This window comes from Phoxinus phoxinus (assembly GCF_949152265.1).
Source record: "Phoxinus phoxinus genome assembly, chromosome: 12".
NCBI lineage: Eukaryota > Metazoa > Chordata > Actinopteri > Cypriniformes > Leuciscidae > Phoxinus > Phoxinus phoxinus.
In genome coordinates this window covers 8,901,703-8,923,667 of record NC_136887.1, presented here as the reverse complement: position 1 = coordinate 8,923,667, position 21,965 = coordinate 8,901,703, and the positions used below count along the sequence as shown (strand labels likewise).

Sequence of the window (21,965 nt, the reverse complement as noted above, 5' to 3'; positions counted from 1 at the left end):
ATTTACAAATTGCCATCATCTACCCTGAGCGCTTGCTTGAAACATTCATATTATTCACAAAAAGGCTATAAGTCTTTTAAATTACTGTTAAGTTATAGCTATATTCTCTCTTTATGGGGAGAAATGGCACTTTTTCCCACTTTTTTTCTTTCAAATTGCATTACAGTATTGCACATAAGCGTGTTTTATCAGACTGTCATCGATACTCTGCTGGGATGTAACTAGCCTATATAGAAAAGTATAACTACATAGAAATGTAACTAAATCAGTGAGGAGAGCCTAATGTATTGGACATGACAAGTCTCTGCAGAGATCTATCCTTGACGTGTGCAGGAGGGAGGGGTTGATTGATGGCTGGGTTTGCGTCTCTCTCCATCATGAGAGCAAGAGAGGGATGAGTCACTCGCTGGCTGATATAACACAGCACTGCAGCGCCTGTGCAGAGCATCCAAGCAGCTCACTGCCAGTAAAGCACCACACCACGAGCCTATGTGTGTGAACAATACACGATTTGGTAGATTCGTCGTATTTGACCATATTAAATGTACGATCATTCAGCTTTAGCTTAAATACCGAGATAGCCTAAGTAAAATAAAGTGGAATTCCCAAAAAGGAAGTTATCTGTATTGCAGAAGAATCAATTGCATTGTGGGAATTATGAATTACACATTTTAACTGCATCAATTAAACAAGATGCTCAGAGATTAAAGATAAAGTCTTAATAATATAATTTTTCATGAACAGCGCCTGTTTACCAGTAATGAAATAGAGTCTTAGACAGAAATAAGTGTAATCATCTTGTATGCGCACATTGTAGCCGATTTGTAGCCTGACACGATGAACAATCAACAAATGTAAACTGCGATTTTCTTTATTATTTTTCACTTAGATGCCTTTAATGACATAAACCTTCTTTTATTTAATGTTTCTTCTTCTTTCTTTTGGAAAAAGCTGTTTAGAATAGATAATCGTCTAACATCACTAACGTTACATGCACATACGTGTGCGCGCTCTTGACACCTGTTAACTCTCGTTGCGCGGGCTTTTGATATGTGCCATTGTTGTGACTCGCACTACGTGGACTAGGCTACCTCAAAACTCTGACGCCAGGTCGCCATGGAAACTGCTTTAAGCTCCGGGCTCTGAGAGAGCAGAAGGTGTGGGATATTTAAGAGTTTCAGAAGCACTATCTGCTTGAACAGCGACCGCGCTCCTGCAGCTTTTCCCAGCTCTGGAATTCAGCTAATGAACCATAAACGACTGACCCGATGACCAAATCACTGTCGGATTAACCCTGGAAATCAACATTGACGTGCCGACACTCTTACGTTTCTGCACATCGAGTGGTGAGTTGAAAAACTCCAATCTTTGTGTGGACTTGAACTCATTCGTATTGACTTTGACTTCTAATCTTGCCACATGGCTATATACATATTTGTAATTTAATGATGCATTGGCGACTGTTGATTATTGTTATTATTATTATATTTTCTAGCTACTTCATTATTTGACCACTGTCAAGTTTAAATTACGAATCACTAGTTCGCTACAATATCTGTTCTCTGCCAAAGTTTGAAAAACCTTATGACGTTGGACTGGCAACGCAACTGTTACCAGTGAATATCAGTGAAATAAACAGTGAGTAGTAAGTGAATACTTTTATGGTAGCCTAGCGATGACGACAGCATTTTAACTGTTATATCGATTCAACATATATTTTGTATTAACATACACGCGCGCACAAAGGCTAATAATAATACACGCGCACACCTCCTCTGACCTGTCGATTCATGTTTGGTTTAACGTTTAAGATACATTCGTTTGTCTTCCTTTGATTTGAGAATGTAATGTCCTCATTTATGCTATCAGAACTTTTTTTTAAATATAGCCTAGGCTACTTGGTCTGTAAGATAATTATATGTTCAACACAATACAGGCAAACTGATTCGACAATGAAGTTTGGGATGTACTATGCGCGTTTAAATGCATACAGAACAGGCTGGTTTTCTGGAACCTGCTGGCGTGTATCTGTGAATGGATGAGCAGAAGTACTTCGATGACTCACAGCGGTTTATTTGCGGGAGAGTGCGCGCGAGAGGGGCGGGGGAGGAAAACATCATCGTGCTGCAGCGTCACGGCCAATGTGCACATTCATGTGTGTGTCTATAGACAGATATGGCCCCAAAATACTAATAAAGCTCTTTTGCCGAAGTGAATAATCACGACAGGAACAGTTAAAGCGAGACAGACAGTGAGATTTCACTTTATTTGTCAGTCTTGCAATTGAATTGCCGTGACGTGTCGTTAATGACGCCATAGTCATAACAGGACCGACGTCACGAGGCGACGCCCCCTCAGTCAATATGAATGGCCAAACATTAGAGTCAATAGACTACAACGCACTTTTTATTTAAGTGCAGTATGTTTCATTTTGATTGGTTGTCTGTTAAGCATGCTTCCACAAGTTAAGTTGATCTTCTCACACCATGAAAACTGCAGCATAGAAATTGTCAAGAACCTAAACAATGACAAAGGAACTACAACGGAATTGCGCATGCCTGGTCCTAAAGTATTTCCAGTGGTGCCATTTTTATAACACAGAATAGTGATGGCAAGAACGATTAATATCCGCAAACCTTTCAGATGGTTCTTTTCCATTAACTATATATATATATATATAAAAAAACATTCTGCAGCTACGTCATCACACAATGACGTCACTCGTATATTGATTTATTTTCATTCGCTTAAGTTAATGCTGTTTGTTGGCACGGTTTCATTCTGTGAACCTGCAAGTCGAATAGCATATTGTATGACTGACCTGACAGTCTGCATCTTTGACAAATTTACAACAGTACATTTTTGCACCTAATACAGTACATTACATAGGCATTGATGTACAAATGTGGGTATATGTTATACTTGTATATGAAAAGAATAAACTACGGTAGTCTTATAAACTATACACTACAGGATTTAGCTTAACAATTTAAGCTTTTTTATAATATGCATGCACAAAACTATAGTAAAATTAATTTACATCTTTCAACAGAAAGGGTTTTGCAAGTTTTATAAATAATACTAGTCATAATAAGTATATTACCAGCATATAGCCTACCTCAGGCTTTCGGAAATTCTCGTAAATGTTCTTCAGTTAGGACCAGTTCATTCAGTTCTTCTTCTGAGGTAGACAGGACCGAAAATATGACTTCCAACTAGGGCAGCAAGATTAATTAGCAAGAAGGTTAATTGCGAAATGTTTTTTATTTCTGGTTAAAATTGTGATATAAAATGTGATAAAAAAAAAAAAGAAGATAAAGAACACCAGTGTCACATATCAACTAGTCAACGTCCTCTGCACTACATTTCCAATCACCCTCCTTGGCTCCCACCTGCACATCATTCACAATCACCCTCATCTGCCACCATAAAGGCACACTCCTCACCACAGTTCCTGGTCCGACCTCGTTTTCACTAAGTGGACTATTCTCCCTGTCTCCAGCGTCTCTGTGTCTCCGCCAAGATCACCCTTTGGACTCCACTACCCTGCTCACCTCATCCCTGCACCTTAGTTATCAATAAATCACTATTCACCATCCATCTTCCTTTCTTGTGTCTACTTACCGTAACAGAAGGTCGGTCCAATACCGCAAATGGATCCTGCAGTGCAGCTCCTCTGCATCGACCAGGACCAGCTTTCTCTCGAGGCACACACCATGGCGTTCCTTGATCTGGCGTGCCTTACCTCCTACCCAGACCGATCATTGAGTGTCTTTTACCACACAAGCCTCAATGCTGAGACAAAGGCACACCTGCCTGGTGTGGGGCCTCGAGAGAACTTAGAGGCTTTTGTGGAGTGGGTGTTGGCCAGCGGTGAGTCTCCGTTCACCATCGGCCAGTCCCTGTTCACCATCGGCCATCCCAGCGATGCAAGAAGGCCGCTGCCGCTGCCGCGCTTGAGCCCTTATGCAAGATGGCTACCGCCGCACATGATTCTCCAGTCTCCGTCCTTGTCCCGAGTCCTGAGGTGACTCCAGTCTCCGTCCTCATCCCCAGTCTGGAGGTGACTCCAGTCTCCGTCCTCATCCCGAGTCCTGAAGTTACTCCTGTCTCCGTCATCGTCCCGAGTCCTGAGGTGACTCCAGTCTTCGTGCTCATCCCAAGTCCTGAAGTGACTCCAGTCTCCACCCTCTCCACACTCCACCCCGCATATACCTGAACTTCTGGCTCCGAACGGGTCTCCTGAGCTGCCGTCTCCGCCCTGGCCGCCTGAATGGCCTGCTCCGCCCTGGTCGCCTGAATGGTCGGCTCCGCCCTGGCCGCCTAAACCAGCCCCGCCCTGGAGGCTTCCTGCTCCAAATAGGCCACGCCCTCGTCAGCCTCCAGCTTAATATAACTCTGATTGATTTCGTCGGAAAGAAGAATGTCATATACAGTACAGCTACTGTAGGATGGCTTCAGGGTGAGTAAATCATGGGCTGATTTAAAGGAACACTTCACCCATTTGCATTAAGCTTTGTATCGTTAGAAACCCAGTCATATTTTTGAATGGCCATGCATTATTCCCTCATTTCCCCCTGAGAAGGGAGAAATACGGATTTCAGTGTTGCAGTTCCTGCTTATAATGATGTAAAAATCGTAATTTTTCAGAGGAAGTCCCATATCTTTGTAGAGTGGTTGAGACTACAAACACTCGTTTCTCATTTATCCAGGGGGTGGGATCCACTCACGCTATAGACCTATTACAGATCAGTGGGTGGGACTTCACTTTCTGAAACTAAAAGCAATATCCTCCATCTTGTTTGGAAGCTAAGCTAACAGCCGCTGTGGAGCCAGATGTGAAGTTACGACAATGGCGGAAGGTAACTTACTCAATATGATATGGAAGAAGAGGATTTCGAAAGTTTGTGGCTACTCTTACGAGCCGCAATATAGCAAAGAGCAGCTGAGGCTGATGGAGGAACAGGAGGCGCCGGCAGCTTCTGCAGCCGAGGCAGAGACCTGCCTGTCGCGGACGAGAAGCCCGGACTGGCTTGAGCTGGGGCGGACTGGTGGTGCCTGTGCGCATACGGACACAGAGATAGAGTCCGTCTGCTGCAAATAATTTCAACAATGCCAATTTCTCCTGGACAAAATCTCTGAATCAGACGAGGACAAGGAAGTTTGTGTTGTGAACCATCCTAGTTCCGCACCGCATATGTTCTGTCTGAACATCCCGGTACCATGCAATAATTCACCATTTCAAAAGAAATACAAACTAATGAGTAATTCACTAATGAGTTCGCAAACTAACTTTAAAGTTTGTGTGAAATTAATTTCAAGCTCTGGTGGTTAGCTAGCTTTGTAGACGGATACCTCATACGCGCCGTTCTGGATTAGTGGGAGTGGCTTGCGGAGCTTTGCAATGTGGTGCATTGTGGGAGTTGTTGTATTTCATACAAACGCGCCCTAAAGTTACTTTCTGTCTTTCCTCGGTCAAGGCACCAAATTTTGACTACATATATGACCCACTTTCAATAAAGATACATTTTCCCACGGGCGAAATACTCCTTTAAATTTTTGTCCATGAGACCTTAGGGTGTCCCATTTGTCATTTTAGGCTTTAGAAGCTTTTGTGAGGACATCTTAACAATCGCTTCTCTGCTGGAAATAACCCGTCCACACTCAAGGTGTATGTGGCTGCCATTGCGGCTTTCCACACTCCTCTGGGTGATGGACCTTTGGGAAGACATCAGCTGGTCGTACGATTCCTCCGTGGGGCTTGGAGGATGAGACCTGTGACTCAGATCAGAGTTCCCACATGGGATCTGGCAGTGGTTCTCGAGGCCCCCTTCGAACCTTTAGAGTCGACTGAGGCCAAGAACCTTTCACTCAAGGTAGCTTTTCTCTTAGCAATCACTTCTTCACACTTCAATGTCACCTACAAGAGAACGGTGTCGTCTTAGAGGCCCCTAATTTAATAACAAATTATCCTTTGTACGGAAGTGAATCAATCAAAACTAACTTTAGCTGGAAAATAACATTACATTACAAGCCAAAACAATCTGTTACCTTAAATTATACGTTTATCTCTGTAAAGCAGCTTTGAAACAATCTACATTGTTAAAAGCGCTATATAAATGAAGATGACTTGACTTGACTTGACTTCTCTTAAAAGAGTAGGAGATCTTCAGGCCCTCTCTATATCTCCCGAGTGCCTGGAGTTTACTTCTGGAAGAGTTAAGGTTTGAATCCTGGCCTGGCTAAAGTGCCTTCTTCTAATACGGCACAGCCAACGGTTCTCCAGGCTTTTCATCCTCCACCTCACATGACGGCGGAAGATGAGAGACCTCATCTGCTCTGCCCTGTCAGAGTTCTCAATATTTATGTTCAGAGGTCTTCTCAATGGCGGAAGTCGGAGTTGCTGGTGTGTTTCGGGTCACTTAAGAGGGGGCACCTGGCTGGATAGTACTAAATAGTTCAGACCATTTCCCTGGCCTATCAGGTGCACAGTTTGCCTTCACCTTTGGCCGTGAGGGCTCACTCAACCAGAGGTATGGCGTCCTCTTGAGCCCTCCTCTCAGGGGCCCCTATCCAGGAAGTGTGTGATGCAGCTGGATTTGTTAGTCTGGATCTCCCTTCTACGCCGGGTGCACAAGTGCTAAGTTGTGCCTGTGACAGCTTCACACTAGGACAGACGGGGTTCGTTGTGGCATAGTGGGTATTCATTCCCCAAAGTGTCGTTCCGACGCAGTGCGAGTGTCCTCGTAAGGGAACATCTCGGGTTACGACTGTAACCATTGTTCCCTGAGAAGGGAACGAGACACTATGTCCCTTTGCCATGCCTCCCCCTGACTAGGAGCGACTTGCTTCATGGCAGAAGCTAACTCTCTTGTGTGCCGGCTTCCCTTTGTAGCTTCCGTGTATGCCGTCACACATTATGTCATGACGCAGCACCAATCAGGATTGGATTAGTTTCATTCATACTTCAGATGCGTTACTCTAAGGGCGTTTTCCTAAATGTCGTTCCGACGCAGTGTCTCATTCCCTTCTCAGGGAACAAGGGTTACAGTTGTAACCCGAGACGTTTTGGTAGATCGAGTCACAAGTAAATGAGAGAGACACATACCCGTTTACACCTGTCCTGCGTCCCAATGTCCATACTATTCATCCCAATAGTATATGAGATTAGAATAAGTGTGTCCTGTATTTTGAAAAGAGTATGTCAATAGTCCCAGAATGATCTACTATTTCCGGTAGATTTTCGAAATGTGGATCTAATATCAGCCTAATATTCTAATATTAGAAAAGTCTAACATTACCCACAACCCATTGCGCTTTGGAGTAAGGATCCAGTTCAGAACTACAAAGACGAGTAAAAAGTGTTTAAAAAAACCTACAAAACATGGCAGATGTGCACAACTGACAAGTGACAGGTTTAGATAAAGGTTTGAGTGAATCATAATCAAAGTTTAACATGATAAAAAATATTTATTTAATGTTATCCCTGTTATATTTCATCTGCAACAACAATGTGGACTTTTATAAATAAAATTTGAATTTGAAATTAAATGAATGTTAGGCCATTAACTTTTAAATGCATCATTATGCATTATTATAAAGAGAGTCTCCGCATTAAAGACCCGCGACTGCAGATCAACGTGCTTCTGCATTTCTCTCCGATACGATAGAAAATGAAAAGAAATCTGGAAGATTTTAACTGTAACAAGATGACTGACAGGCCAGTTTATGGGAACGGAGAGCAACCGTTAGAGACGCAATTGACTGTTCGCAAAACCCCGCCCTCGAACGGTTCTCGTCCAATCCTAGCTCATCAACTGTAACTAAGGAGAAGGACCTCCGTCAAACATTGCGATTTCAGCAAGATAGTGAAACGATGTGCCTATGGCAGTGAGGTCTGCACAGGCTTAAAACTTAAGCCCGAACCCGGCCCGTACCCGAAATAATTTAACCTGACCCGACCCGAACATTACGGTTATATTTTAAGCCCGACCCGAGGTCCGTTTCTCACCTTTTTATTTTATTTTTATTTTTCATATGCTGTATTTTATGATTGCTTGCAACTATAATTAAAAAATAGGCTACATGTACAAACACCATTTCACTACGGCACTGCGGCCCCCTCATCAGTCAGCAAACTGTGCAAAAGTTTGTGCAGTTGCACAACTATTTACACAAATATATCCTTCTCAGTAGGCTACGAGTTATGAATAAAGAGAACAGCATCGAGAGTTGATGGTTTCAGCGCGTCCTCTGATTGCAGTGTTGTGACTGAAATAGCGCGCGCGGGAGCACATGCGCAAAACAGTTTTGTAAAATGATATATGATCGAATAAAAATGATTTATATATAATTTTACAAAACTGCATGTGCTCCCGTGCGCTATTCTGTCTATACTTTCTGTTGTGCCCTGGAGGATATGTCTGCTGCATTACTCCAAAACCAATCACTTAATGTATGGAGCTCAACCCAGCCATGGCTATGTTCTCAATGGTTTGACGGGCGTAGTAACAATAACTAAGGGGCGTGGTGTTGTATTGTTACTTAATTTTACAAAACAATAAATGATGCGATGGCACAATAATTCTTAGATGCTCACTCTTTTAATCCAGATCGAACTCACATGTACATCTCACAGTCTCTCTTGTATCTACACTGATCAATCACCCTTCTCTATCTCCCTCTAGTGTTCAGTTCTTGTAATAACAGTTTATGTAGACACAACATCCCCCCAATACGTAAGATATTTTCCTTCCCACTTAATCTATCAGTAATTACCATAAAACAAAAGAGGTTTCATTACAACATTAAGCAATAACCCAAGGAAGTAAAATTGTTTGAACAGTATTTTTTTTTTCAGGATATTGCTTGAGCACAAAAAACAAGCTTATCTTAATTATAACAGGAACAGAACGTATAAGCTATATAGGCTATGCAATGTATAACTATACATTTACGTCTCAAAATCTTCTAGCCATGAGGGAGGTTTGCGCATTCTTGACGGACGTTCCTCAGCCCGCGGAAAGTTATCAGCTTCATTACAGAAGGAACTTTTCTCCGCAAGCTCAGCTGCAGGATCAGATATCTGAACAGCTCGTGCCAATCGTGAGGAATGCCATTTCCTTCCATCCTCTAGCAAGTAGGTATTCGGACTAGGGGTGGGAATCTTTTACCATCTCACGATTCAATTCGATTCCGATTCTTGAGGCCACGATTCGATTCAAAATCGATTTTCGATTCAAAAAGATTTTCGATTCAAAACGATTTGATTCGATTATCATGTAGAACACAACAGGTGAAGACAAAAAAACATCTATATTTCTCAGTCAGACACAGTAACTTAAAGAATAACAAGTTATGAAAATAAAGTGCTTCTTTCAAAATGAATAATAGTCCTACCCCTAAGCTACCTGGCGATGAAGCAGCGATAGACCGAGTTTTTTTTTTTTTTGCCCTCTCGGAGTTGGCAGGGAGTTTCGTGAAGCACTGCAGTGTGCGTTGGTCTGCAGCTGGCGGCTGACTGTACGTTCACACCGCCGCCGACTTGAGCTGCAAAAAAGCTATAGCCGCCCTGTCAAGGACGCTTGTCAAAAAGTACGGGGAATCTTGTTGGCGCTTTGGCCGCTCTGACGTAGCAGCATTCACAATGAAATGTAAACAGAAAAAACAAGCAATGCATTCGGCAGTTTAGGATATCGCACAAGATTTGTCAACACAGAAAACATTTCATCACTGGAGAGTTTTTTTCCCGACACCATCGTATTAATTGATTTTGATTAATATGCGCGGCCGGAGAGAGAGAGAGCAGACAGCGCTCGGGTGAGTGCGCGCGCGCGGCCGGGGCTCTCTCTTTTTGCTCGTTCTTATGCCCTGTCAAGCGCGCCCTGTTAAACTGACAGGACTTAAAACACATGCAAATGGTAGGAACGAAAGATCTCCCTCTCATCCATTTGCTTCCTTTTTGTTTTAGTGATTTGCCGCTCACGTCCCGTATAGGCTAGTTACAAAAATGGAGGCGAACAGCCAGCTGATTTTATTTATTTATTAAATCGATTCTTGGACATTTCAGATCGATTCTGAATCGTTGCAAATGAGAATCTAGATTCTTCTGTGAATCGATTTTTTTGGCACACCCCTAATTCGGACCCACTTGTTTCTCTATTTCAACAGGATCAGAAAATTTGCAGTGTCCCTTCGGCACATGAAAGGGCTTGCGCACTCGCACCCTGTCCCCCTCTTTGAGGATAAGCCGTCGTGCTCCACATTTTGCATCAGTATAACGCTTCATTTGAGATTGCTTAAGAACAACTCGCTTGCGAACATCCGTTGGCTGGAGAGTGCTTGCAGGGGAATGAAGGGCAACGTTCAGTTTTGTTCTCATCTTCCGCCCATGGAGTAATTCGAAGGGTGAAACTCCCGTGGTGGCATGTGGAGTAGAGCGATAAACTTGAAGAAAGTCTGTAACAGTACGTTTCCATGGCTTAGATTGTACAATAGCTGACTGTCCACAGTCCTTAAGAACTCTGTTAAAACGTACTATAGCCCCGTTCGCGGCTGGATTATAGACAGCCGTGCGAACTGCCGCAATGCCTCTTTCTCGCAGAAAGGTGGTGAACGCATCCAACGTGAATTGTGGCCCATTGTCTGTAACCAACTCTACCGGGTAAGCATGGCGACTGAAAATGCCATTGAGAAAGTCAATAACAACCCCTGTCGTCACAGACGATGTAAAGGCAACTTCTGGCCATTTGGAATAGTAATCAGTTAAGGTAATAGCGTACTTTCAGTCCCAACCAGCAGTGTCAAACGGGCCAACAATGTCAATTCCCAGTTTACTCCACGGTGCATCTGGAAAAGGTAGCGGTTGGAGGGGCGCGGTAACAGTGCGAGTAGATTTATCCAGCCTTTGACACAACTCGCACGAGGAGACCTGAGTCTGGATCATCTGATCCATTCCAGGGAACCAGTATAGTTCGCGTAAGCGCTGCTTTGTCCGCGAGAGCTATTAATGTATGTCTCAATGTCACTGGAACTACAAGACGGGTGTCCCTGAACACCACATTGTCCTTGACACTAAGTTCATTCCTCACATTGTAGTAGGGTTGAAGGTCGGCATGCACAGCTTTTACAGAAACAGGCCATCCTTTTTTGATTTGGGTGCATAAAGCGGTCAGTTCAGGACACGAGGCTGCAGCAGTTTTGACCTCGGATGGTGAAATCGCAGTCAGGGGAGTAGACAGTAAAGCGACCAGCTCTGGCTCATCATCAGGGGTAGAAGCAGAAGCGAGAGGAAGAGGGAACCGCGACAGACAGTCAGCAACATGATTTGATGAGCAAGCCCGATACACAACGTCGTAAGTGAAACACAGAAGGTGAGCTGACCACCGAGCAATGGGCATCCCGGCACGTCCAGCTCCCCGCGTAGACAGCAGTGTTGTCAGCGCCTGGTGATCAGTGCGCAGCGTAAAACGTCTGCCCCAGAAGTATGTGCGCCACTTCTCGACGGCCCAAACACACGCTAAAGCCTCTTTCTCCACAGTTGAATAACGCCGTTCGGCTGAGGTTAAGGTTCGTGGCGCAAATGCCACACCTGGGTACACCTGCGATAATATCGCTCCCAGACCATAATCTGATGCATCAGTGGACACAATGATTGGCATTTCTGGGTTAAATAGGGCAAGGGCTGAACTGTCCACTAAGCATTTCCTAACATCCATAAAGCTCTGTTGGGCATCATCAGTCCATTCAAATTCAGAATCCTGGCGCAGGCATGCACGCAACAGCTCAACGAGAGTGGCATAATTAGGTTAAGCTTATTATACCAGGACAACATACCCAGAAAGGAGCGCAAGCTGGTGACATCAGTTGGAGCTGGGGCCTGCATTATTGTTTGCAGATGATCTTCATCAGGTTGGATACCATTTCCATTCACCATGTGTCCAAGAAAGCGCAAGCAGGACTGACGGAAATTACACTTTTTCTCATTCATTCGTAGACCAGCCTCGTTTAGACGTTTGAGGACAGCATCCAAAGCAACGTCATGGTCTTGCTGTGTACGTCCGAAACAGATGATGTCATCCAAGTAATTCTGTACATTGGGAACATCTTTGAGTTTTATTGACATCATTTTCTGGAATGCGGCCGGAGCTGATGCGAGACCATACGGAACACGGCAAAAACGAAACAGCCCGTCGTGCGTTATAAACGTGGTGAGGTCACGGCTATCTGGATGGAGTGGAACCTGGTGGTAAGCGTTTTCCAGATCAATGGTAGAAAAAACAGTTGCACCTGACAAGGCAGCTAAAGTCTCATCCATGTGTGGCAGAGGGTAAGCATCCACTATAATAGCCTTATTAGGCTCCCGCAAATCAACGCACATTCTAATTCCTCCTGTCTTTTTTTGTACTACAACAATCGGTGAGATCCACGATGAAGCATCAATTTTCTCTATTACACCTGCGCTGAGAAGGCGGTTCAGTTCATCAGACACAGCAACACGTACTGATAAAGGAAGATGTCGCAGTTTTTGTCGCACAGGTACAGCTGTGTAAGACTTTCACTTTATGCATGAACCCTTTCACACAACCTGTCGCAGGACTTAGGCGTCTGGATGCCCACAGCACACTGGATCCTTGAATTAACAGTAACGTGTACTCGGGTAACTCAACTTCTCTAACTGTGTGCGTAGGAGCCGAACGATACACGCGTGCAAAGTTTCCCTCTTTTTGAGAGTTTTTGCATATTGCTCTTGTAGCCGGGCACTCTCTTGCATTAGCCAAGTGTCCACTAGAACCACAACGAAAACATGCGCGTGTATGCGCAGCAGGTGCAGAAGATTTTGAAAAGGTATTTGCGGTGAACGTGGTTCTTTGTTGTTTGCGCTAAACGGCATTTTGTTGAACTTGGACAGCTTGCACAGGAAAACTCCGTTCCCCGATGACCTTTGCTTGTTCCGATGCAGACTCGACTTGGGTCGCAGTTGTAATAGCTTCTGCCAATGTAAGGTCAGGTCTTAAGAGCAGTCTCTCGCGAATTCGAGGATCCGAAACACTTTCAATGAGTTGATCTCGAATCATATCATTTGTATTAGGAAAATCACAAGTTGCAGCTAACTGTCTCAGTGCAGCAATATAATTCACTATAGACTCGTGAGCACCTTGCACTCGTTTCCGGGAATTATGACGTTCTACCACAACATTTATGGCAGGGGTGAAATGTGTACTCAACGCAGTGATAGCAGACTCCAGTGTATCTCCAGTCTCTGGTAAAGTATACAAAATCCTTTGTCCTTCGGTTCCTAAGCAATGAAGCAGCAAGGCTCTTTTCCTTGCCTCTGGCCAAGCATCACCTGTAGCTCCCACGACGAGAAGATAGTTGCGGAACATCCTGGTCCACGTTGTGAATGGAATGCTGGGCTCACCCGGACAAGGCAGAAATAACTCTGGAAATGGAGCGTTCAGTGCAGCCATCGTCACGCAATATAGATGCAGACCACCTCGTCGCCAATTTGTTGTATTGTTACTTAATTTTACAAAACAATAAATGATGCAATGGCACAAGAATTCTTAGATGCTCACTCTTTTAATCCAGATCGAACTCACATGTACATCTCACAGTCTCTCTTGTATCTACACTGATCAATCGCCCTTCTCTATCTCCCTCTAGTGTTCAGTTCTTGTAATAACAGTTTATGTAGACACAACACGTGGCTTTTGCGAACTGTCAATTGTATGACGTGATAGTTTGTCCCAAGGCTTGTCTACTCTTTTGCTACACACTCAATAGTTTTCTTCACAAAAAGAGTATACTTTTAAGGCATAGTATAAATAGGCAAATTGAGACGCAGCACTGATGTTAACCCTCTGGTGTCTGAGGTGTTTTCTGGGTCCTGGAGGTGTTCTGACATGCTCTAACATTTGTGATTATTTCTGTTACTTGTGACATTTTCATGGCTAAAGTCTTATTACACTGCATTCAGCACAAACTCTGCTACAATAATATGTCAGCAGCATGTATGTAAAAGTTTGTAGTTTTGAGATAATACAATTTTTGTGTGGTTTGTGAAAATGACAACAAAAAAAGTCACTGAAATAAGGTCATGAAACCCAAACTGATTTTTTCTTTGCAAGACTTTTGAAAATTGTATCACGTAGCCTAGAATATTTGCTCCAAAACTATGTGAAAATCACCTTGACTACTCTTTCAGATAAGGCAATATTGATATTGAATATTGAAAATTTGTAATTTGTGTTTCACACCTGAGAAAGACAAAGACCCTCCCATAATGGCCTATTAGGAGCTCTCAGGGCCTATGAGGAACTTTGAACAAAGAATGAGGAGATTGAAAAAAGAATGGCTTTTTGATTGTTTGGATTTATTTACAACACAACGTAATCCAAAGATACACAACAAATGGCAAAAAAAAGCCCATTATTTAACACACTGAACTAAAGACAGAGACTTAACCAGTCACACACCTTTGTGCCATTCCTGAAACATAGTGCATACCTGTCATTTCCCAGGTGTTTGATTTTTCACTTGACCATGTTCTGCTCGTGTTGAAGTCAGCAGGACTATACCAAAAAAAAAAAAAAAAAAACCTGTGAACATGCTGATATCAAGAGAAACTAGGGCTGCACGATTTTGGGAATACATATTAGATTTGTTCTGGTTAAAATTGCTTTTTAAAATTTATAAAATACACACACACACACACACACACACACACACACACACATATATATATATATATATATATATATATATATAAAAATTTAACACCAGGTTTGTTGTGCCTTGCAGGCATACTGTACGTGCAGGGCTGCATAAAATAATAATAACAATAGTAGGCTATAGCAGGCATCGTTAAAAAGGAACACTTCAGTAACACTACACTTATATTTGTTTCTCATACTAATTACACATGTACGTTTATTTGTGTGGAAAGCATTCGGAAATGTCAACAGATGAGCGCATCAGCGCGCAGAGCAACAAGGCTCTTAACACAGGCGCACAAATTTACGCGCACAGGAAGACAGATGTTATGGTAATATTTTACATGTATTTTAATCACAAATACAAACTTTTGCATCAAGTGAAAGCATCAGGCACATTGGCTACCTACATAATAAGCTGTTTTAAATGTAAAATGTTCAATGCCACGCTGATGTGGGCTCAGGTCGGGTATCCATCCTCTATTTCAAACACTCAGCGCGACTGAGAACGTTCACTGAAGCATCGAGCAACAGTTCGACTGCAATGTGTAGTTTATGCAACAATACTAACTAATATAATTCAGAATTATTTCTTACCTTAAAATCTTTCTTGTCTTCAAATCGCGTTCTTCTTCTTCTGATGTAAATCCAGTAATCTCACAGCGTGTCTTCCAAACTCGACGAACAGCAGAAGACTGATGAGGTTAGGTGCATTGTTGTTGAGGTAATGAGCGCGTTTGTCGTGCACGCGTGGAAGATTTGCATATCAATATATTTTGCGCGTGTGGGTGTGGTCACATTAAAACTAATGAGCAAGGGTTTGAGAAACTGGATATCTTGTTGGTTTTATACAAATGACTTAAACAGAGAATATTTGTTTTCGTTTTGAATCAGATAATTTAAAACTACACACTTAAATGTATATAAAGATTTAGAGCTCGTAAATGTGTGACAAGTATTCGCTGAGTTTTGTTTATGTTTAGAGACGTCCTCAAGAAAAAAAAGTTCACGAGACAGAAAGCACACCCTGTTTAATTTCTTTATTTTACAAAAGCACAACGTTTTGTTTTGATTGTAATGGACACATACAAAAGTAGACATCTCACAGATTCTTTTTTTCATATTTATTAAGTCTGTATGACCATATATGACGGAGTATTATAAGTAAGTTTATTTAGCTGCTATGTAAAAAAAATTGCGCAAATCACACCGGCGTGATTGCCGATGGTTAAATCCGTCTCTTTTGTCCACTTTCAACCACTTTTGTCCTGATATCTTCGAGGGAAGGGTCTATGGGCAGATACATGTATGGGTTTTGTCAGATCTTTTGATCTAACAGACAAAATAAGCTAACATTATTTACATGTGAATGCACACTGAGACGACGGAAAAACATACGGAGAGCAGCAGCTTTTGCTTCTGCTCTGACAGCCGCAAGACCAGGCTGAACGCTGTGAATGCGTTTTAGAAATCAGGAATGCTGAGAGAACATAGAGCTTGGTAAGCATTTTGTCTTCAAACTAAATTTGGGTAAAACCCTGTCTGGCCAGCCTACTATGTATACGCCAGTGGTCGGCAAGTAAAGTTTTAATTTCAAAACAATTAAAAAACATTGGCGGGCCAGAACATAGTCAAAGGATAATTTAAGAAATGAATTGATGAAAAATGCAACTAGAATTGCCTGTGACTGACTGTTACAGTGTATTTTGTAACTGGTAGTGAGCTGTTACTCAGTGTTAAATCCTGTAGTAGGACAGTCATTAACAAAAAGCCACATTTGTGTGGCGGTGTCTGGGTTTTACACTGGATAAATTAATGTAGCAGTAGTGACATGTAACCTGGCAAGTATCTTCATTCACCAACTCGCAACACAGACCGCCTTGCTAAAACACACATATGGTAGATGCGGAATGGATAAAAATAAAATAAAAGAGGACTTGAATCTTTTCATATTGTGAATAATAAATGTGTATCATTTTAATTAGCTTGTTACACAATGGAGCCTAACTTATTGCAATAATTATTTGACGAAGTTTACTTTTACACTCAGAATTATTCCTTGGCATCCTCACATACTAAACTGCATTTTTTTTAATTGTTTGCATCCTGATGTTAACATTTAAGCTAGCTGGTACTAAATGGCATTATCAAAGAGTATAAAGAGGACAGTTGACAGCGAAAATAGGGCATACAAATAAGAATGGAAAGACATGCGTTCATCTGATCTAGTTTTGTGAATGCAAAACCGGTGTGTCTTAATCTGCAATGAAGCGATCCACAGACACTTTTGAATGTCTTTCAGAACTTTTCAAATTAAAAGCTCTCAATTCATCTCAAAATAAAACATTGCTGAAAAAACGTTCTCATCATTTTTTTTTTGAAGGCAAAATCACTAAAAACAAAGTGATTGTGAGTACCTGTTACTGTCATGACAGATCTATTTCATAAAACAGCCACTATCAAATTAATCTTGCTGCGTGCGCGGGCCAGATATTATTCCTGGCTCCAGTTTTGGCCCGCATGCTGCCTGTTGCCGACCACTGGTTTACGCATTAGGTCAGTAGGCGGAGAGTGTGGTCTTTTGTGGCTGTTCGAACACATTTGACTGCATGAGTGTTTACACTACGAAAGCAATCTGGAAGTGATTGAAAGTGGACAAGCTTTTTAGCGTTTTAGACCCCATTTACACATGTATTTGTATTTGGCCAAAAGTTTGAGGATCTGTCAACTGTCCCTTAAATGCTTAAATAATCACATTATATAAATACATGGTATTTCATTCTGCATGTCAGTGCTGCACTGTGTTAGCAGCTTATGGTTAGCACCTTACAGAGGAACAGAGAGAAGGCCAGATTCAGATGACCGAAGTGATAGGGTCAGGATGTAGGGGAGAAGTAGATTGCACAGATAGCTAGGAGCCAAGCCATGCAATGATTTGATCCAACATACATTTAATGTTTATCATATTGCGTAATCACAATAGGTCTCATTCACTAATAATTACATATTATTTTGTATTTGTACACACTTCTCATGAAAAATCTCTGCCTAATTCACAACACGTTCGTACACTCATGAATTTGTTCTTAATATCGTTCTGATGTTAGTGAATTTGGAGTATTCTAAATGAGCAGCCTTGTGCACTAGGTTAGTCATTTGCATAAAACACGTCCAAACCATCTCCTTATAAGGGCTTTCCGCACACGCTTTCCTTACAGCATTTCGTCACTCTCGTCAAACTTGCCGTTGTTTGCAGCCACGCTCTTGCCCGATCCTCAAGCAATGCCAAGTGTGCGATTCTCACCAGTTCTCACGATAAACACCTTTTATACAGACCCAGATTACAGACCTCTCATTAGCCAGCTGTACATACACGTATATCTGCGTTATTCAGAGAAACCTCGCAGTTAAGTTAAAACACAGCTTTTCTTACTCCTTAAAGGTATAGTTCACCAATTTTTTTTTAGCCAGTGCTAATCCCCTAATTTGCATAATGTCAGTGACTGATCCAGCATCTTACTCCCTATTCAACAAATTTTGGTGCCAGATTTTGACATATGGAATGACAAATTTTACTGAACAAACAAAAGCGTGAAAGCGTTGAAAACTTGAAGCGTTCTCCAGTTTACTAACCCTAGTTTAACACCTTTAGTATGTTTAGTACTAATATTGTGCTAATTAAATTGCACAATAAAATATGTATACACTAAATGTGCACCAACATGCATGATATGTTTTTTTTTGTACATGAAAACATTTTAATTTAGCATAACAATCTAATTTGACAACTTGCTCTTAATTAAAAATAACTAGAATGTTATAAGAGCTGCACATCTATAATCAATTTGATCTCTATCTGTGTTCTTTCCAGATCTAGCGAATGTGATAGAGATGGAAGATGACCGCCGTTTTCACAAACTGACACAAGAGCAGGTGGAGACTTTGGACCAAGTTCTTACAGAGGTCATTCCCATTCATGGCAGGGGCAATTTCCCAACTCTTGAAATCAAGCCTAAAGACATAATCCATGTGGTCAGAGACAGACTGATTTTGAAGAAAATCAAGGTTAGAGATGTCCGTCTCAATGGCTCTACAGCAAGTCATGTGCTGGTGAAAGAAAACGGCACCAGCTATAAAGATTTGGATATAATCTTTGGTGTGGAGCTTCCCAAACCGGAGGACTTCCAGATTATTAAGGAGGTGGTTTTGGGCTGTCTGCTGGACTTTCTACCTAAAGGAGTCAACAAAGATAAAATTACAGCTCTTACCATGAAAGAGGCATATGTACAAAAAATGGTCAAGGTGTTCACTGAGCATGACCGTTGGAGCCTTATCTCCCTCTCAAATAATAGCGGGAAGAACGTAGAGCTCAAGTTTGTCAACTCTCTACGACGACAGTTTGAATTCAGTGTAGACTCCTTTCAGATCATCCTGGACAGCATGCTACAATCTTATTTGGATGCTGAAAGGAGGAAGTTTGAAGAAGAGCAAGAGGGCCAGGACTCTCCTTCAACTCAAACAAAAGGGATTCAGTCAGCCCTAATTGATGAACCATTCCTCAGCTCTTGTGACATAAGCCATCACCAGAAAAGTGACACTGACATGTCCTCCAAAACTGAAGACATGCAGACTTTCTACGATTCTCAGTGTTATTGTAAAGTCAGTCAGAAAGAACAGTCTAAATATTCAGAAAGAGAACCAACTTGTGAAATAGACAAAGATGTTGAAAAAGAGATGGTTGAAACTACAACTATGCCTGTACCTATGGAGCAAGCATCAGAGCACCCTGTAACAGTGCATGTGGAGGAAAAGAATGAACTTCATGAAAATGTGTCTTTGCGTACAGAGACACTGCTAGAGGTAAATAAAAACGAAATATGTATTGACTCAGGAGGGGGGAATGAACTTGTAGTAGTAAAAACCACGTCTGTCAAGGAAACAAATCCCCCAGTTAAAACATATATTAGTGAAATGGATTCTGACATGTTAGACATAGAGGCGGTTAATTCCAAACCGTGGCTTGAAATGGTACATACTGACTTCTCTTGTCTTTCAACAAAAGGGACATTTGGTGAGCGATGCCCATTCCAACCTGCTCCCATTACATTTCTTACACAAGCAGAACTAGAATCATATGCTGAGTATCCTCTGCCACCCCCTGCCAAGAAAAACAGCCAAAATTCACAAATGGTTGTTCTCAAGCATTCCTCACCCAAACCTCCTCGGAAAATGTCCAAAAAGACAACTCCTGTGCCATGTTCACCAGAAAAATCAGTGTCAAATAATTTGGATGTTAATACTTGTCAGATTTTGCCTCCACCTAAAGCTTGCCCAAATGAATCATTAACTATGCAGGTTAAATTGTCAGGTTTTACCACAAAAAGCTTTGAATTATCCAGTTCATCAGAAAAAGACTCAAAAGAACTGTCCACTTGTACTTTAGCTGTTGCAGCTCCAGAGAGTGGTATGCATTCAGAAGAGACACCGTGCACAAGTCTACCACCAGAAGAAAGCCTTCAAAGTCGAGTGCAAAGCTCAGAACCAGAAACTGGTGAAGCTACACATGTCAATATAGTCATCCCTTCATCCAATCCCAGTGATCTCCCCAAAGATCAAAACAGGATTAACCAGCCTTTTACCGAAACTGTTCAGACAGCACAGTGTCAGGCAATGGTACCTCTCATTAGTGTGAATTCTGAGCCTTTACTTCAGGCAAATGACAGTTATCACCTCAACTTATCCTCTCCCAAAAAGGAAGACAATGAGACATGTGCCCAAGTTGATGACCCCACATCTCCAAAAATGTTTACTTCACCCTCAGTCGCTAAGTTGAACTCTGAGGCAACAAATTGTGCCTCTCAGATATTGAAACCACTGTCTGCAGACCATACTGTTGATTCACAAGTGGCAGGGACCAATTATTTGTGTTCTGAACATGTTGTATCACCTCAAGTTCACAACTACCCCATGCCCAGTCCTCTGCAGACTCTGGAACTTCTTGTGCCAAGTCCACAGACTAAAGAACCTCCAGAACTATTATCATATGTATTAGAACCACTTGTTTCTTTACCAGAGGTTCAAAGCCTCACTGTATCAGCACAACATTTTTCAAAGTCACTAGAACCTTCTATATCCTCAACAGCAACAGAGACTCCTAGAATCTCAGAACCTCTTTTAGAACCATCAGCTGTATCTCTGGATGTCATGGATCCCTCTGAAGTATTCCTCGAAGTTCTAAAACCATCTGAAGAACTTTCACAGGTTTTGAAACCCTCTGCAGTATTAATGTCACATACGTTAGAACCGTCTATGTCCTCAGTAAGTGAGGCGGTGGTTTCCAAGGTATCAGATCCATCAGCTTCAGACATTAACATGCCCATACTCCCTTCCAAAGAGTTGCCTTGCATTACAGTGATGGCTGAGAGCATGTATGGTGACTTTGAGCAGGCTATGGATCACCTACGTTACCGGCTAATAGCAACACGCAACCCTGAAGAGATCAGGGGTGGAGGCCTGCTCAAGTACAGTAATCTGCTTGTCCGGGACTTTAAACCTGCCTGTGAAACTGAAATTAAGACACTTGAGCGCTACATGTGTTCACGTTTTTTTATTGACTTCCCTGATGTGAACGAGCAGCAGCGCAAGATTGAATCATATCTGCGCAACCATTTTATTGGAGAAGAGAAAAGCAAATATGATTACTTGATGACACTTCGGAGAGTGGTCAATGAAAGCACCGTGTGCTTGATGGGGCATGAGCGCCGTCAGACTCTCAATATGATTACCATTCTAGCACTAAAAGTCCTGGGTGAGCAGAATATCATTCCTAATGCCAATAATGTTACGTGCTACTACCAGCCTGCACCATACATGACAGACCACAACTTCAGTAACTATTACATTTCCAATGGCCAGTCCCCACTTATATACCACCCCTACCCACTACACATACACATGCAGACTGGACTAGTTTAAGTCTAGGTTCATTTCCACAAACAATCTACCCTTGAGCTTGGGTCCAAACACTTAACTGAAAAAAACAAAACAGTTTGAGTACCTAAGTGTTGGACAACGGGATGTCTCAATTACAGTTTTTTTCAATCGCTAACAAGTGCTTACCCATACTTCAGATATTTTTTCTAAACTCTTAACACAGACTCACACCTACAAAACACAATTGGCCAAATGGTTAATTTTCTTCTCAAAAACATATTTTGTTAAATATATACTAACTCTTCATTTCAAAATAGA

At 42.0% G+C, this 21,965-nt stretch overlaps 1 protein-coding gene across 1 annotated transcript; it reads left to right on the top strand.

Annotated features, from left to right (window-relative positions):
• Positions 1-1,208: 1,208 nt before the first annotated feature.
• On the top strand, positions 1,209-21,777 carry tent5d (terminal nucleotidyltransferase 5D). Its single transcript, XM_079629876.1, has 3 exons — positions 1,209-1,346; positions 18,586-19,173; positions 21,064-21,777. The coding sequence occupies exons 2-3, from the start codon at positions 18,606-18,608 to the stop codon at positions 21,687-21,689; spliced, it is 1,194 nt and encodes a 397-aa protein (XP_079486002.1). The 5' UTR covers positions 1,209-1,346; positions 18,586-18,605; the 3' UTR covers positions 21,690-21,777.
• Positions 21,778-21,965: the final 188 nt, after the last annotated feature.